This window comes from Canis lupus, chromosome X (genome assembly GCF_011100685.1).
Source record: "Canis lupus familiaris isolate Mischka breed German Shepherd chromosome X, alternate assembly UU_Cfam_GSD_1.0, whole genome shotgun sequence".
NCBI classification, from domain to species: Eukaryota; Metazoa; Chordata; class Mammalia; order Carnivora; family Canidae; genus Canis; species Canis lupus.
Window position 1 is genome coordinate 17,368,784 of NC_049260.1, and position 19,721 is coordinate 17,388,504.

The 19,721-nt window shown below is 34.8% G+C and overlaps 1 protein-coding gene across 5 annotated transcripts in view; it reads left to right on the plus strand.

The window, feature by feature from the left end:
* Window positions 1-19,721, plus strand: part of CNKSR2 (connector enhancer of kinase suppressor of Ras 2) — a 276,753-nt gene that overhangs the window by 105,540 nt on the left and 151,492 nt on the right. For all 5 annotated transcript variants that reach the window (XM_038587046.1, XM_038587047.1, XM_038587048.1 and 2 more), the window contains exon 5: window positions 9,369-9,410. In XM_038587046.1, coding sequence (XP_038442974.1) covers window positions 9,369-9,410 — 42 coding nt within the window. The remainder of the gene's footprint in view (window positions 1-9,368; window positions 9,411-19,721) is intronic.

Genomic DNA, 19,721 nt, shown 5'->3' on the forward strand with positions numbered 1-19,721 from the left:
AATTTCAGAGATACCATCCTTCATGAACTTTCCTCTTCTCATTCCCAAAATGACAGCAAGAAGGCAAGTTTGTGGTCAGTAAGGCAGTCAAAATGTTGAAAGGGTTGCAAAGGAGGTACTTGTGGGTGGTTGGTTATACCTCTGCCTGCCTTGTTTCCCAAGGACATTTATATATCTGAAATTACAGCTAAACAGTAGCATTTTGATAACACATTCAAGAAGACCAATGACTGTCTATTCACTATGGACATTCTTTTCACTCAGGACACTCAGTCAGCTTTTGCTCTTTGATAAGTCCAAATTTAGTTTGAACTTTTATCTTCCATCCATTGCAAATCTTTTACCTCTGGCACTGCTTTCTCTGTGCCCTCAAAGCTAGGTGATGACGACTTTGAATCTCTTTTAATAGCTCTTTTCTGTATATCATCCTACAGAGAGAATTGCTTTCATTGTACTATGCTGCTACTGTAAATGTCACAATAGACTGGAATCTGCTGTTGTGGAAGGAAAAAAAGCAAAGCGTCTGGTCAATAACTTGGAACTAAACTCCTTTATGTCTTTTCAGATGTTGCTTTTATTGTTATTTGTTTGAAAATCTTGTTAAATGGCTTCCCATTTTATAACTGTTGGAAGGGCCATAGTATATTTCTCTAGACCCGACAGTCCGGCTAGCATGGTGACCACTAGCTGCACATGGCGACTGAAACATAAATTTAAATTAATTAAAACTAAATAAAATTACAAATCAAGTTCCTCCTTTGCACATTTTAATTGCTCAGGAGCCACACATGTCTAAAAGCTACTGAATTTCAAGCATCACAGACATAGAACATAATTATAATAATTCTCTTATCTCTGTAACACAGCATTTTCCCCCTTTACTCCTGGCCATACAACTAACCCTTCCTTCCTGCTCCTAAATGTAAGCATTGTCTGAACTTCTGTCCTCCACTATCTTCTGACTATAAATGTTCTTTTATATGTTTATAATGTTAAATGTTTATAATGAATTTGTTGTTGTTTTCTTTTGTAACTATATCTTCAATGTAAATACTCCCAGATCTGGCTCTAATTTAGATCCATTTCAGTTTATTCAGTTATTTGCTGGACAGCTTTGTATCAAATTTCCTTTCAGCCACTTCTAATTTCACATGCCTAAAATACAAGTATTTTATTCTCCCCAAAACCTCTCCTAACATCTCTACTTGGCCATTCACCCATTTGCTCAGATTTGAACCCCTGGAGTAATGTTTAACATTCCCTTTTTTTAAGATTTTATTTATTTATTTATGGGAGACACAGAAAAGCAGAGACATAGGCAGAGGGAGAAGTAGGCTCCCTGTGGGGAGCCTGCTGCAGGACTCAATCCCAGAAACCCGGGATCATGACCTGAGCCAAAGGCAGATGCTCAAACACTGAGCCACCCAGGTACCCCAGTGTTTAACTTTCCTCTCCCCATTATTCTCTGTGTCTCATGAATCAGTCACCCAATTCTCATTCCTGGCTTTATGTGTATCAGCCACCTCTCCTCAACTCACTTTCCATCATCATAATAACCTCAGTTCAAGCTTTGATTACATAGTACATTTTCCATTCAAAGAACATTCCAACTGATCTTGCTTCTTCCAGTTTTTTCCCTTCCAAATCCACAACTTCTTCCTCATTGTTTTCATAAAACGTGTATTAATCACATACTTCCCATCCACAGACATCTCTGAGCACTTCCTGTATTAGAGTAAAGTACATATTCCTCCATCCTCCCTAGAGATGAATGTTTTCTTGGTGTATCTAGGAAGACACACAGCTTTACAGAGATTCCTTATGTGAGACATGATTGGAAAGTGACTCTTGTAACTGAGGGAAAGGAAAAAGAACCATGAGAAAGGGAACAAGAAGAGATGGCTGTTAGAGTTGTTAGCCGGACCAGAGTTTGAACTCCACTCCTCCTCCAGCCATGGCACTATGTAAGCTATCCTGACTTCAACCCCTCCTGAAATATAGTCACCAGAAATTATCAGTTGACCAAGTTAAGCAGTATCCTGGTAGAATGGGACTTCAAACAGATTATTACAGAAAAATAAAAATTTTATTCCTTTCAAAACAAAATTTCTCCAGGGACACCTGGATCGCTCAGTAGTTGAGTGTCTATCTTCAGCTCAGGGCATGATTCCAGGGTCCGGGATCGAGTTCCGCATCAGGCTCCTTGCAGGGAGCCTGCTTCTCTCTCTGCCTGTGTCTCTGCCTCTCTCTGTGTCTCTCATGAATAAATAAATAAAATCTTTAATTAACAACAAAAATATTTTTCCAGACTAGCATTGGTAGCTGTCCACAATATGACCTCATGTTATTTTCTAGACCTTTTTTCCTGTTGCATTCATTCCATATGTCTTATGCTCTAGGCTGATGTGCTTACTTCTCATTATGCCTTTGCTCATTGTGTTCACACAAACTGAAATGGTCTTTCCCTGTGAACCCCCAGTTTCCAAATTCAAAAGCTATTTAAGGTCAGTAAAATACTTCCTCCAGAAGTTCATTTCAGAGTTAGGATTTATCTTCTTTTTTGTGGGATCTTCTGTTAACATTTGTCATGTACCTTATATTATTATTTGAATATATTCTCCACTAAATAATGGAATAATGGTGGCCAAGGGCCAAGTTTAATTTATCTTTGATTACTTAATAATGCCTGACAGTGAGTTCCATTTACAAGATGCCCCAAAAACCTTTTTTGGTGAATGTAATTGTGACTCCAGTAAATGAATGAGTGAATGAATAAAACTAACATTAACGCAGATGAATCACTTAAGCATTGAAGACATTTTGGTAGCTTCAATAGAGTATATGAAGTGTTTCGTGTGAAGGTACTGTCATTAAAGGTTTGCATAGATGTATCATTTATTTAAAAATATTTATTTATTTAACAGGGAGAGAGAGAGAGCACAAGCAAGGGGGGTGGCACCACTAGATAAATCATTTAAATATTACGTGTAAGCAGAAAAATATTTTTAGGGGCGCTTGAATAGCTCAGTCAGTTAAGCATCTGCCTCTTAATTTAGGCTCAGGTCATGATGTCAGGGTCATGAGCTAGAGCCTGGCCTTGGGATCTGAGCTGGGCATAGAGTCTGCTTGAAATTCTTTCCCTCTTCCTCTGCCCTTCCCCCATAGATGCACACATGTTCTCTCTCAAAAAAAAACACGAAAACAATATTTTTATATTATTTGTACAAATATACTATAATATACCAAAAATATACATGAAAATTTATGGCATTTACAGTTATAAAGTTCCATGAAATGTAATTGCATACAGCATTACAGATATACACTATTTCTCTTCACTCTCTTGCTTTATGTATTCAATAATAATAACCTATGAACTATTCCTATGACTATAATACACAGTTGATGAGAAATATTACTTATACTGAACATCATGACCCCAGGACACTTACAATGTGTTGAAAAAGTATCATGAAAAAAGAGCATCAACAGTAGGTAACACAGGATAGAAGTGTTTCTACGTGTTCTGCTCAATAAGGCAGTTGCATCACTGTTTCACAAAAACAATAACTGATTATGATCCTGTGTGGGCACATAGCTCATCTGTGGGAGATGGTTTCTGTGCGTACTTACAGTCTTCAAAAAAAATGATAAAAAATGAAGACACACTCATTATCTTTATGAATATTGTCTTGTTAGGAATTTGATGCATTTAAATATATATCACATGATTTGTAGAAGCATTATATGGAAAAGGATAAAGAAGAAATTGCAAGTGTCATTTTGCATGCACAGTAAAAGACAGCATGAGCTACTGAAGAATTCCTGGGAGTATATAGTGGCATTGCTCTAAATCCAATTTTAAAAATCTAAATTTAATCCTAACCTAAAAATAAGTAGAACGTCAGAGGTGTACCTTTCCTTAGCATGAATTGGTTCTTAAAAATGTGGATTTCTCCATATTCAGTGCTATTTTCTTTTTTAAAACTTGAGGTATGATCTTTTGGGAAAATATTTGGCCCTAAGTGTTAATAAAGCTCACACTTGAGAAGCGAATATTTTTTATTCACGTCTTGATGGAAATAAAATAACTTATTAATAAAATGAATCCCCTTAAGGTACCATACCAGGGCTATTTAAATATTTAGCATGATAAAATGAACTCCTTAACACGATAGCTTAACTAAATAGAACACAGTCATTTAGTTTCTGTCCTTCTCTTTAACATAAAGTAGCAGGTTAATATATACTTTTTTGTATTGTTCTGTTCTGTTTGGTTTTTATTATGGCATGTCCCACCCTTTTGAAAGCCTTGGGCTTTCAATAATGAACAGGTTGATCAGGCTGAAAGAAGATAGAGATGTAAACAAGTAGAAGCAGTTATTCAAAGTAGTGAGCAGTTAAAGAAAGAAGTAAGTTTAATAAGAGGGAAAAAAAGAAAAGCCAATCAATAAATTGGGGGAATGTGAAACAAAAGCAGGTAGTTCTGAGTTTTTGAGAATTGTTTCAAGTGAGCCAGCAGGTACTGTTTTTATATCAGTTTACTGTCTTACAGGTTCTATATATTTGATCGTTTTTTATTTGATTTGGCTTGACACTTTTCTGTCACAGGCTACCTATAAAATAGATTGTTTTTCAAAATACCATATTTATCAAAATCATACTGGAGCCCCCACTGCAGGTTTACTCCATCTGTGTATTTGGGTTGAACCTGGGAATCTATATTTTAATCCACTTTCCATGTGATTCTTACAAATATACAGAACTAAAATCTGAAAATTACTGCAGTAGCTTAACAGTTTCTGAGTGTCGTTTTATTGCTTTTGCAGTAATGTCACCTTTATTTTCTTTTTTTTTTATGTATTAAAATTATTTATTTTTTTTTATTTTTTAATTTATTTTTTTATTGGTGTTCAATTTACTAACATACAGAATAACACCCAGTGCCCGTCACCCATTCACTCCCACCCCCCGCCCTCCTCCCCTTCTACCACCCCTAGTTCGTTTCCCAGAGTTAGCAGTCTTTATGTTCTGTCTCCCTTTCTGATATTTCCCACACATTTCTTCTCCCTTCCCTTATTTTCCCTTTCACTATTATTTATATTCCCCAAATGAATGAGAACATATAATGTTTGTCCTTCTCTGACTGACTTACTTCACTCAGCATAATACCCTCCAGTTCCATCCACGTTGAAGCAAATGGTGGGTATTTGTCATTTCTAATAGCTGAGTAATATTCCATTGTATACATAAACCACATCTTCTTTATCCATTCATCTTTCGTTGGACACCGAGGCTCCTTCCACAGTTTGGCTATCGTGGCCATTGCTGCTAGAAACATCGGGGTGCAGGTGTCCCGGCGTTTCATTGCATTTGTATCTTTGGGGTAAATCCCCAACAGTGCAATTGCGGGGTCGTAGGGCAGGTATATTTTTAACTGTTTGAGGAACCTCCACACAGTTTTCCAGAGTGGCTGCACCAGTTCACATTCCCACCAACAGTGTAAGAGGGTTCCCTTTTCTCCGCATCCTCTCCAACATTTGTGGTTTCCTGCCTTGTTAATTTTCCCCATTCTCACTGGTGTGAGGTGGTATCTCATTGTAGTTTTCATTTGTATTTCCCTGATGGCAAGTGATGCAGAGCATTTTCTCATATGCATGTTGGCCATGTCTATGTCTTCCTCTGTGAGATTTCTCTTCATGTCTTTTGCCCATTTCATGATTGGATTGTTTGTTTCTTTGGTGTTGAGTTTAATAAGTTCTTTATAGATCTTGGAAACTAGCCCTTTATCTGATATGTCATTTGCAATTCTTTACCTAAAAACTTACTTTTTCGAAGACCCAATGAAAAGCCACCTTTCCTGATTTTTTTCAGGCAGTTAGTTGTTTCCTCCCCTGCTCCCCCAGCCCTATGATCCTGCCTTTATTATAGTAATTGTGAGTGTCCCAAATATGTTAGTGTGGATTTAAGCTTTAATAAGTTCACATGTGGGAATATGCTATAAACATAGCGCAGACATCCTTTGAAAATTTAATTATTCCAATTTCTTTTATAGTTATTTGGTTTTGTTTATTTCAAATAGTAAGTTTTTAATTTTAATATTTATGACAGTTTTTTAGACTGATGGAAAACCTTGTCCATCTCAGTCACCCGATGTATCTCTTCTAGACTTCGTCTTGTTGGGGTCATGCCACAATTGTCAAGAATGCATCAGTACTTTATTCTTTGAATAATCTTAAAGCTCAGATTATAGATGTAATCCTTTTAGGCACTGAGGAACAGCAGCTGGTAAATGTGTTTACAAAGTTTGAAATCTAACTTGAGCAATGTATGTAGCACAACACAGTGGTCACTTTGCATTTTAATGAGAAATATATCAGTAATTTAAAATTTTAAATAATTGGCCTTTCACATGTTGATTTCTATATTTTTGTGGCATTCATACTTGTAAAGTTATTGAAACTTAAACTTCATGAAGACTTTGGGATTCTACATATTTTAACTTCTTTCTGTGAATGCCTGACTCTTTAAACTTTGCTTTTCTAAGTCAGGACCCATATTTCATTCATCTTTGTACCCTGAACATAGTTGATTAATATTTGCTGGAAAAAGAGGAAAAGTACATCTGTTAAATGTTATCTAATTTGTTTAAGTATTACACAACTGTTACTCAATCTATTTGGATGTATTTGGTACATATAAAATTTAGCATCACCTGTGTTAGTACATGTAATAAATAATATGTACTTTACTGTTTCCATCAATTGCAGCTATTATTTTTTTAGATTCCCAAATTGCTCTGTCTTTGGCCAGTAAGAATTTCTTCATGTTGACTTCTGAGTCTCGCTGGCATGATTTTTGTAGAGTTTAATAGTCTCTTTCTATCTGTGTCACAGTACAATCCAGGCTCATCTTGTACATTTCCTACCCCAGATTTGGAATCCATCTTTTTCCTTGAAGGTCCAGGAAATGGTATTTGAAAATCACTAACTGTGAAGAATTTATTCATTACTCAGTTGAACGTTTATGTCTTTTTAGTGGATGAAAGTAAGAAATATATACAGATGTGTATACATAATACATCAAGAGACCCTAGGTTCTACTTACCTTCTTTTATATGTTTCTACTTTGTCTCATGCTAAAATTACTTAGGACACCAAAAATGATAGAATGATCACATGTGATAATAGTATCACTAACTGTTTGATTGCTTCATCCTATGAAATGCAATAGTTTCAGCAAAACAGTAACAGACTACCAACACTACTACCAACAAACAAAATGATCACTGACAATAGTATAAGATTTTGTTTAATAGTGCTTTTTGTTATTTCACACTAGGGATGTGCAGGTAAAATGTTATATTTTAAAGAACTTGAAATAGTTATTCTCTGTGTGATTATTGTATCACTAGCAGGATATACATTTAGATCATATTTACCTTCTTCCTTGAGGGGAATCCCTTTGAATTTTGCAAATTTAATCATATTCTCTGATTCTGGGAAGGTAGGTAAATAATCAAACTTGCATCCATTATAAATGCTGAAATAAGTTGTACAGGCAGCTTTGGGAAACTGGGCAACTTTCCAGCTTTTCCCAAATCATCTCTCACCAATGTAATTGTGTTTGGAAATAATTCTGTAAAATTGGACTCTTCCAAATTCAGATGTAAGTACAATGCATTTTCCTAGTATAAATGCTTTATCTATACCTTGTTTCCTCTGTACACATAATTCATACTTAATTTATAGAGACATAGCTATGGCTATATTTATAACAAACTTCTTCTTTGGCACAGAAGTCCTACAGTATGGCAAGACCCAATCCTTAAGTATTTCTATTAGTTTGTGAAATAAATCAGACCTAAATTTAAATGTAAAACTTTTGCCCCTTGTTTGTTTCCCAGAGTTAAGAGTCTCTTACTGAGGGGGGCACTGGATGGAATGAGCACTGGGTGTTATACTGTATGTTGGCAAATCAAACTCCAATGAAAAAATATACAAAAAAAATAAAACTTTTGCCCCTGATAAAAATATATAATACTTCTGACAAGGTATTGCATTATCAAATGGCATTATCAAAAACTATATTTAGGGACGCCTGGTGGCTCAGTGGTTGAGCATCTTCCTTTGGACCAGGGCGTGATCCCAGAGTTCCGGGATCGAGTCCCACATCGGGCTCCCTGCATGGAGCCTGCCTCTCCCTCTGCCTATGTCTCTGCCTCTCATTCTGTGTCTCTCATGAATAAATAAATAAAATCTTTTTTAGAAACAACTATGTTCAATAAGATTCCTTTTTTTTAATTAAATTCAGGGGAAAAATGAAATGGACTATATCATTCCTTAAAATATGTTGTATTTTGAAACATGGTTATTCTTTCAAAATTAGATTGTCAAATAGTAATTAGTTAACTATATATTTTGAAGTAAAGGTAATTAGTTTAAATTTTTAAAATAAAGACATAGAACAATGATAATTCATGGCTCAAATGTATTTATTACTTACTGTATGCCAAATATTGTGCTAAGCTAAGCCATTTATCCATTTTCTGATTTAATCCTCACAACACCCTTTTGGGTTGCTACTTTATAAACTTCTTAAGAAAAAATGAGCCATAGAAACAAAGTTTCTTTTTTTTTTTTTTTTTAGAAACAAAGTTTCTAAGCCAAAATCTCTTTGCTGTGTTTTGGCTCATTGTAAGTCTAGCAATTGCAGGAAAAAAGACAATGGATTTTTAAAAACAATTTTTTATTATTTCAAGGATCCAATTTTAGGTAAAAACTATGAACTTCAGATTAGTAGTGTATACCAATTTTAAATACATAATATAAAAGATTTAATAGCCTGGAATGGTTGAAAATATAAAAGCATTTTTGAGATTAAGATATGACTATTGAAATAAATATTAGTGTTTTTTCTAATGTTCTGGTATATAATAAATTAGTATTTGAAATGTTGGAAATATTTTTAAAAATATTTATCACATAAAAATTTAGATAGAAAATGGCTACAATAATTTTTTCTAATATTTGATTTTATATATGTTTAATGTATATTAGAAAATGGTTACAATAATTTTTTCTAATATTTGATTTTATATATGTTTAATGTATATTATTCTTTATTATATGTGTGTAAAATTTAAAAATATAGTTAAGCAAAAGTTAGACTATCTCTGTAACTAACCATCAGAGCTAACTACTATGAATATTTTGGCATATAACATTCCAGATTTTTTTCCTATTCTTATTGCTGTTTTTACTTGAATTGTCAAGACTTTTTCAAATTGTAGTTCATTTCCTAAGAAAGTATTTTAAAAAGAATGTGTGGTTTTTTAAAAACTAATGTATATGTTTCTTTTTTTAAAGGATTGTACTGTGTATGAAACAGAGAATAAAATTCTTCACGTGGTAAGTATGCTTGGATTTATTTTCATCTTCATTAAAAATATTTCTTTAACTAGTAATTAAGTAAAAAGCTGTAGTCTATAAAAATGAGCTCTGTTTATCTTATAGAAAAAGTACAAAAGAATATAAAAATAAAAAACAGTTATATGTTTAATAAAAAACAGTTACAACCATTCTTTTGTATGCTAATAGGAAAATATGATACAATGTGATACAAATTTTAAGATTGTAATATGTAGCAAGGTTGGAATATAATGAACCTAGAAAAAAGGGAACTTTAAATCAGAATTTTTTACTGATCATTTGTGACAAAAAGAGAGAAAAGTATTTGGTTGTATCGTGGGATAAACAACCTATCATCATTTGGATGAAATACTTAATAAAATAATTAATCTGCCTTTGATCAAATTCTGTACTCACCAAACAACCGTCCAAATTTTAATTTGGCAATATTTGTTTAATCAGTTAATAACTTTGAAGATATTTTATTACGAGAAATGGAATGTCAGTACATTATACTTTAGAGAAAGTTATTCCTTTCTTGTTAATGAACAGTTTGCTGCTTTTCGTAAATCCATAACTTGGTGTTCAAGTTATGTCCTCAGAGGTGAAGACCTCTGTTAGAAATGAGTGACAACATAAATACCATTGAAGAAGTTTAGAAATGAATGCAATATATTACTTTGGCAATTTCACATTCCAGCTAGTGAGAATTAAAGATGCTGTCTGATGATGTTTGAGACTGTGGATGGCATTAACCAATCAGTGTAGCTTAGAAAGCACTTGTATTTTCTTTTTTTTAGAGTTATTTTATTTTTTATTAACATTTTTGAAGTTTTTATTTAAATTCCAGTTAGATAACATACAGTGTAATATTACTTTCAGATGTACAATATAGTTATTCCACACTTCCATACAATATCCAGTGCTCATCACAAGTGCACTCCTTCATCTCCATCACCTATTTTATCCATCCCCCAACCCACCTCCCCTCCAGGAACCATCAGATTGTTCTGTGTAATTAAGAGTCTGTTTTTTTGGTTTGCCTCTCTTTTTTCCCCTCCTTTGCCTGTTAGTTCAGTTTCTTAAATTCCACATACAAGTGAAATCATGTGATATTTGTCTATTTCCACTTCTCCATTCCTGGCTTTTTAATGGGCTAGCCTTCAGTAGAAGGTTATATACGTGCGTGTTACTTTTCTCAAAGTAAGATTCTTTTTAAAAACTAATAAAATAGTATAGTATATCACTTGGTATATGATACTAGAATTCTTTCTTTAAAACAAAATATTCAAAAAAAGTCTCTGTCCAGATTTCCTGTTGTGTGGAGGAAATCATGTTAAGTCTAAACCATCTGAACCCTAATTCTAACTTTGTTATCTACATGACCTTAGTCAAGTGCTTTAACTTTCTTTAAGATTCTTTTGAAGTAAATTTTAACAATTAAAAATATTTATTCCTGTAATTGACACATAACATTATATTAGTTTCAGGCATATAACATAATGATTTGATATTTGTAGGAGACTTTGCTCTTATTATGTAAAATGAGAATATTAATATCTTCTAAGTACAATTGTTTATAATCACATGACCTTCTTTCCAGTATTTGTGTTTTTATTTCCCTTTTTTTATGTACACCAGAAAATAAAAAGCCTGAATTTTGATATAACTTGTTTAGAATCAAATTGTGATTGATTTTGAATGTTCTCCTTGTTTCTATGGTAGTTGAGTCAGAGTACTCATACAAATGTGTAGCTTGAGATATGCACTAGAACATCAACTGTCATAGCCCAGACTCAATTCCTATACCTTTATTTTGTCTAGAGGGTAGTGGAGGCTAATTATGAAGAGAAAAAAGAACTTAATCATGAAAACCTGCTATTTCCTAGGAGTTCCATAGGCAATTATAAGCATCAGAGTACTCTTCAACAGCTGGACAAACTGAGATAGCTCAGAAAAGTTGTGAGGTGTGTCTTTTCTTGAAATAGATCTTTATTTAAGGATGAGTAAAGAAAAAGAATGGGAAAAGAAGTATCCTCTCGTATATCAGAAGAAAATTCTTCCTCATGTAGTAAGTCTATTTAGAACATCTATTTAATAATCTCAATAAAATCGAAAGAATATTGTTTGCATTAAAATAGAATACCATACTCTAAAGAAGGCAAAGCCACTACAAAATGAGCACAAAATGAACTAAAAAAACAATCTTTAAAACTAAGAACACGGAAATAGAAATTGAACCATGCTGAAAGCAGTAAAAGCATGGTTATTGCAGAAAATTGAAACGATGAGAAATAAACTTTATTGACACTCAGATTTTTAGTAAACTAATAAAAAGTCAAAAAATGAGAGAAGATAATGGCTATAGAGAATAGGTTTTGATTAATCCACCTTCAACTAATTATTAATTTCTAAGGAAGAAAACAATAGTAAACAATGAAGGATATAATAGAAAATTTAGGAGTAAAAATTGGGAAAATTGAATTTCTCAACCAAGTCAAAGAGTGAATTGGAAAGATAACAGTTTCAAGGTATTTTCTGGTAACATTTTACAGTTTTATGGCAAGAAGCAACTACATTCATTTAACCAGTGGGAAGAGACACATGAAAGGTTTTGACTTCAAAGAAACAAAAATTATATTGTATTGAGATGTATACTGTGAAACCATAAGTGCCAGAAAACAATGAAACAAAAGACCTAAATCTTTTAAGAAAAGTAGTGCCCCAAAATATTTATATCAAAATTATCATTCATGTGTGAAAGCAACAAAAAGATATTTTTAGATCAACAAGATCACTAAAGTACCTTTTTGAAAAATGTATTTGAGTAAGTTTAACAAATAAATTAAGCAAAAGTTTCCAATTCTAGAATAGGAAACTTGTGGTAGCAAAGAGCTAGAGTGAAAAACAAAACCAGATGCCATTCATGCTGTTATAACAAAAATACCCTAGATTAGGGGGCCTAACCAACAAACATTTCACATACTTCTGGAAGCTGGCAGTCCAAGATTCGGTGGCTACAGAGTCTGTGTCTAGTGAGGGCCTGTTCCCTGGTTCATAGAGGGTCTTTACAGGTAAGAGACTTGAGGGAAACCTCTGGAATCTCTTTTATAAGGCCACTAATCAAATCCAATTAAAAGGGCTCTGCTCTTATGACCTAGTCACCTCTCGATGACTCCACTCCCAAAAAAAATAACTTCGGGGATTAGGTTTCAACATAAGAATTTAGAAGGAGGCACAGACATTGAGTCTATAATAGATAGTGAGGAATAAAAAAATGTATGCATGCTGTTTTTAAATGAAGGTTATTGGGACTCCTGGGTGGCTCAGCGGTTTAGCACCACCTTCAGCCCAGGGCGTGATCCTGGAGTCCCGGGATCCAGTCCTGTGTCGGGCTCCCTGCATGGAGCCTGCTTCTCCCTCTGCTTATGTCTCTGCTGCTCTCTCTGTGTCTCTCATGAATAAATAAAATAAAATCTTTTAAAAGATTTTTTAAAATAAAAAATAAAAAAATAAATGAAGGTTATTAAGTAAATCAAATAAGGGGAGGTGGTGGGGGATAGGGTAACTGGGTGACAGGCACTAAGGAGGGCACTTGATAGGATGAGCACTCGGTGTTATATGTTAGCAAATTGAATTTAAATTAAAAAATTAAATAAATGAAATAGATAAGTATCATTAGATAAATCAGAAAGGTAATACAAATATCACTGGATTTATATATTTCTTAAAGAGGTAAGTTCTGCATCCCCAACTTAAATCACAAAGACTACCATTACTTCCCAGTGGCTATTTTCCCCAGAAAACAAGGAATCCCTCTGACATAGTAATGAAGTACAAATTTTCACATATTAATTCATAAACACAAATACATACACATACAAAAACATACATTAAAAATGTTCAAATCCTGATGAGAATCGAATGAAATTATAATGGACATACCTTACTGCTATGCATATACATTCTTTTTTTTTTTTGCATGTACATTCTTTAAACCTTTTTAAGTTTTAGGTTTTAAGGCTCAGAAACATTAATACTGGTATTATGTAGCATTTACAGTATGCCTCAGGCACAATTTCAAAAAGTGCTGTATATAAACTAATCATTTGTACTCATAACAACCTTATGAGATAGATTTTATTACTATCCTCTCCATTTTACAGATGAGGAAACAAAGCACAGGAAGGTTAGTTGACTTTCTTGAAGTGACACAGTTGGAAAGGATTTAAGACAGGATTTAACTTGGGCAGTCTGGCTCCGAGTCTATATTCCTAAACTATCATGAGAATCTGGTCTAAAAAATTATACAACACAATAAGATTTTCTGTAGCAAGAATTTAGAGTAGCATAATGTATAATAGTGAAAAATATGATAGAATAGGGTAATGTGTCAGTAAATTATGGTACAATTATGAGATAAAATATTTTTCATAGTTACTATTTGAAATTATATTTGAATGTATAATTTATGAATAAATTATATTTATGAATATACCTAAAATATTTATGTTCCAGTGTTCAAAAAAGATTCTAAATAATAATGCTAAGTAAAAACCAGATTAAAAGCATGATAAACACAAGTCATCATTGTTGAAAATTTTAAAAGAAAATATTCTGTTAATATTTATTGTGTTTACTTAATAATAGCTGATTTTTTAAAAAAATTTTAAATATCTTCCCAATTTTCTTCAATTAGTTTGCATTGCTTTTTAAAAATTTTTGTTTATTTTTTAAAGATTTTATTTATTTATTCATGAGAGACACAGAGAGAGTCAGAGACATAGGCAGGAGAGGCAGGCTCCCTGCAGGGAGCATGATGCAGGACTCAATCCTAGGACCCCGGGATCATGTCCTGAGCCAAAGGCAGACACTCAACCACTGAGCCACTCCAGTGCCCTACATTGATTTTTTTTAAATTAAGGATTTTATTTATTTGACAGAGAATGAGAGAGAGCACAAACAGGGGAGGGAGAGGGAGAGAGGGAGAAGCAGACCCCCTGCTGAACAGGAAGTCTAATGCAGCTCTATCTCAGGACCCTGAGATCATGACCAAAGTCAAATCCAGACACTTAACCAACTGAGCCACCAGGGTGCCCTTGCATTGCTTTTAAAATAAAATTACAGAAGTATGTATTCTATTAGATTCATAATCTTGATGGCTTTCAGTGGATAATTTTATGGTACACACATTAGATTTCCTGTTGCTCACAGTTCTTTAAGATGGGAGTTTTTTATGCTTAAAATTCAAAAGTAGGAGACTCAGAAGACCAAAAAGCTGGATGGAAAAGAGGGTTGGTTGGTTGATTGTTGTGGTAGACAGAGATGTCTGGGAATCTGAAATGTGAGAATGAACAAAAGGAAACTGGATAACTTGGGTTTCCTTGGAATTTGTCATTAAGTATAATGGAACTGACAGCAAAGTGCAGTCATAAAGGGCAAAAAAGAAATGCAGATGATGAGTCCACTATACATCTGAGTGATTATTGGCTTATGATAAGCAGGAAGGTATTTCCTCTCTCTTGATCTGATATTTCCCTCTCAGTTAGGCTTTGGCCCTGATGACACCTTCCCTGATATGTTGGAGCCCATCTGTTTTTGCTCTGCACAGATGCTGGTTTTATAAACAGTAAATCAGGTACAGGAAATCTGGAGTTTTCTTGGGTTCCATATCCTACTTTTTTTCCCATCTTTCACTAAGTCTTTGAATCCGGAGAGAGGAGCACTCCTGACAAGCCATTTGAGACCTTGTGCTTTGGCAGACTTAAACTGTGCTTATCACAGCCCTGCTGCTCTCGTTGGTGGGCCTGGAACACTTGTCAGCTTTGGTGAACTCCTGGAAATCTCAGGTCAGACGTGATCACGAAAGTCACATTGTTTAAATCTGATTGTACTGAGCTCAAATATACAGCTTTTACACTGACCAACAGTGTGGTCTTATATATGGCACTTGCTTTGTACTGGCATTTTATCCTCATTGCTTTCATAAAAATAACTAAAAGAATAAATACAACGAATGCCTATTTTATTATGTTAGTATTAAGATTATCTTTTTGTTATATAGTACTTTACAGTTTATAGGAAGGACATTCTCATAAATGCTCTTTTCTCTCTTTTCTCTTTTTCCTCCAAGCTATTCTTTTTCTTTACTAATTTAGGTTTGATCATGAATTAGGCTTATTTTGGCATGTTGACTACTTGTTTTATTTCATAAATATTCATGTAATTTTTTCCCTATCTTTAAATGTATGTGTTCTTTACTCCTAACCTCCATCTGAGCTGAGAGTATTGTGCCTTCTCTGGTATCTAGACTAGAAATGGCTAAAACTACACAGAACCAACAGGTCTAAGGGAAGAGCCTCGAGGAGAAAATAAAGAGCTTATTTGAGACTGCCCCACCATCTACATTCTATTATTTATGTAAGCATAGCTTTCTTCTGATTACCCTAAAGCTTGAGGATATAAGTAGTAGGACAGTAGCATCCCATAATAAAATAAAAATGATATTGCTATTTTATCTTTAAAGATTTCTTTAAAATAGTGGCACTCTAATGACATCATAAAAATAATTTTACATTGGTCTTCAGAAGGTCCCTAATGCTTTGAAAAGGAAACTTTGGCAATTATAGCCAGACTCTCTCTTAAAGCTGTGGTTTGGAGCTGTTGCAAGTGGAGATTTTTCTTTTAAATGTATGGTTGATATTTTAGTTGTAACTGTAGCATTCAGACATGCAGATTATGGGCTGTCTCATTAAAACAGGAATTCTAATACTGAATTTTATAGGTGAAAAGCATTAATAAGAGGCTTCTTTGTTTTCACAGTTAATGTGACCCTTCTGTATTGGCCTCCTTCACTGTCTTTGTGCTCAGCCTGAAGAAGCATGCTAACACTATTACTGAAATAGGCATTGATTTCTTGAGTGTTGTATTAGACTATCTTCAGGTTTTGACATTTTGATGGTTAATTGCCTTATAAATTATTTTAACTGTAACTTAACTTCTCCACAATCAATGTCTTATGGAGGAACTAAGAAATCAGAATATAATGGAGGTAAAAAAATGTTTGTCTTTTCTAGGACAAAAAGAAAGTGTGTGTATATACTAAAGTGAATGTGGCCATACATAATGAATTAAGATAATCTCTTTTTATTTTTTTAATATTTTATTTTTTATTCATGAGAGACACACAGAGAGAGAGAGGCAGAGACATAGGCAGAGGGGAGAAGCAGGCTCCACACTGGGAGCCCGATGTGGGACTCGATCCAGGGACTCCAGGATCAGACCCTGGGCCAAAGGCAGGCGCTAAACCACTGAGCCACCCAGGCATCCCAAGATAATCTCTTTTTAATGTGTTTTATTATGATTTGGATAGACATTATGTACATCAGTACGTTTATATGGATATTCTTACTAACATTACATTTGCTGATCACATTATGCATTATAAAATGCTTACACATACTAACTCTGACTGTGCAGTCCTTGTTCTCAAAGAATATTTGTTTTTGTTGGGGAGTCAAGTGAGGCAGAGTAATGTAGTAGAAAGAGTACCAATTTGAGAGTTAAAGAGATTTGGTGTCCTGACCTCATTCTGGCACTTGCTAGCTGTGAACAAACTAAATTAGCCTTTCTGATTAAGTTGGAGGATTGGAGTATCTGTGTTTTTCTAAGGTCTAAATGCCATAATTCTTTGGTGATAACTCACAAAATCAGTAAAAAACAGTATGGTCACATGAAGTGATAAATTGAAGGGCCATCTTCCTTTGAGACCATTCTTTTTTTAATAATAAATTTATTTTTTATTGGTGTTCAATTTGCCAACATACAGAATAACACCCAGTGCTCATCCCGTCAAGTGCCCCCCTCAGTGCCTGTCACCCATTCACCCCCACCCCCCACCTTCCTCCCCTTCCACCGCCCCTAGTTCGTTTCCCAGAGTTAGGAGTCTTCATGTTCTGTCTCCCTTTCTGATATTTCCTACCCATTTCTTCTCCCTTCCCTTCTATTCCCTTTCACTATTATTTATATTCCCCAAATGAATGAGACCATATAATGTTTGTCCTTCTCCGATTGACTTATTTCACTCAGCATAATACCCTCCAGTTCCATCCACGTCGAAGCAAATGGTGGGTATTTGTCATTTCTAATGCCTGAGTAATATTCCATTGTATACATAAACCACATCTTCTTTATCCATTCATCTTTCGTTGGACACCGAGGCTCCTTCCACAGTTTGGCTATCGTGGCCATTGCTGCTATAAACATCGGGGTGCAGGTGTCCCGGGGTTTCATTGCATCTGTATCTTTGGGGTAAATCCCCAGCAGTGCAATTGCTGAGTCCTAGGGCAGGTCTATTTTTAACTCTTTGAGGAACCTCCACACAGTTTTCCAGAAGGGCTGCATCAGTTCATATTCCCACCAACAGTGTAAGAGGGTTTCCTTTTCTCCGCATCCTCTCCAACATGTGTTGTTTCCTGCCTTGTTAATATTCCCCATTCTCACTGGTGTGAGGTGGTATCTCATTGTGGTTTTGATTTGTATTTCCCTGATGGCAAGTGATGCGGAGCATTTTCTCATGTGCGTGTTGGTCATGTCTATTTCTTCCTCTGTGAGATTTCTGTTCATGTCTTTTGCCCATTTCATGATTGGATTGTTTGTTTCTTTGGTGTTGAGTTTAATAAGTTCTTTATAGATCTTGGAAACTAGTCCTTTATCTGATAGGTCATTTGCCAATATCTTCTCCCATTCTGTAGGTTGTCTTTTAGTTTCTTATCTTGATGAAGTCCCAATAGTTCATTTTTGCTTTTGTTTCTTTTGCCTTCGTGGATGTATCTTGCAAGAAGTTACTGTGGCCGAGTTCAAAAAGAGTGTTGCCTGTGTTCTTCTCTAGGATTTTGATGGAATCTTGTCTCACATTTAGATCTTTCATCCATTTTGAGTTTGTCTTTGTGTATGGTGAAAGAGAGTGGTCTAGTTTCATTCTTCTGCATGTGGCTGTCCAATTTTCCCAGCACCATTTATTGAAGAGACTGTCTTTATTCCAATGGATAGTCTTTCCTCCTTTATCGAATATTAGTTGACCATAAAGTTCAGGGTCCACTTCTGGATTCTCTATTCTGTTCCATTGATCTCTGTGTCTGTTTTTGGGCCAGTACCACACTGTCTTGATGACCACAGCTTTGTAGTACAACCTGAAATCTGGCATTGTGATGCCCCCAGCTATGGTTTTCTTTTTTAAAATTCCCCTGGCTATTCGGGGTCTTTTCTGATTCCACACAAATCTTAAAATAATTTGTTCTAACTCTCTGAAGAAAGCCCATGGTATTTTGATAGGGATTGCATTAAACATGTAAATTGCCCTGGGTAACATTGACATTTTCACGCTATTAATTCTTCCAATCCATGAGCATGGAATATTTTTCCATCTCTTTGTGTCTTCCTCAATTTCTTTCAGAAGTATTCTATAGTTTTTAGGGTATAGATCCTTTACCTATTTGGTTAGGTTTATTCCTAGGTATCTTATGCTTTTGGGTGCAATTGTAAATGGGATTGACTCCTTAATTTCTCTTTCTTCAGTCTCATTGTTAGTGTATAGAAATGCCACTGACTTCTGGTCATTGATTTTGTATCCTGCCACACTGCCATGAGACCATTCTGTATATGATCAAAGACAGTATGGATTTTTTTTTGGACACTGGATTTTTTTTAACTATAGTTGCAGTCACTGTAAATTTCTTCATCAAGGTAATAGAATCAGTCTGGACAGAAATCAAACTGTAACTTAAACAACAAGTTTAATCTAAATAATTATTAAACAGGGGTGCCTGGGTGGCTCAGTTGGTTGAGCATCCAACTATTGATTTTAGTTCAGGTCATAGTCTCAGGGTCGTGGGATTGAACTTCCTGTCAGGCTCCCCACTCAGCCCAGAGTCTGTCCCCCTCCCTCTGATCTCTCTCTCAAATAAATAAATAAAATATTCTTAGGTAGGTAGATAGATAGATAGATAGATAGATAGATAATTAAACTATGATAGAAGGGTACCTATACAGATGTAAAGAAAATGTAAAGTGTTCCCTAGGATGGGGTGAAGGAGGAGTATATTCAAGGAAGAACAACTAATAGGCAGACACCCTCCCACCAACCAAGGATTTCAGGCTGAAGGTCAGAACTCATTGGAACCAGAGGGTTGCATCTTCACTGGGTTGCCTAAGTCAGAGCTGGTCCACTGTTACCAGGCAAGTAGGAAACAATCCTCCAGGATATAAGCAAGTGATGCTGGTGGGAGGGCTCACAGAGGGTGGGGTGGTACT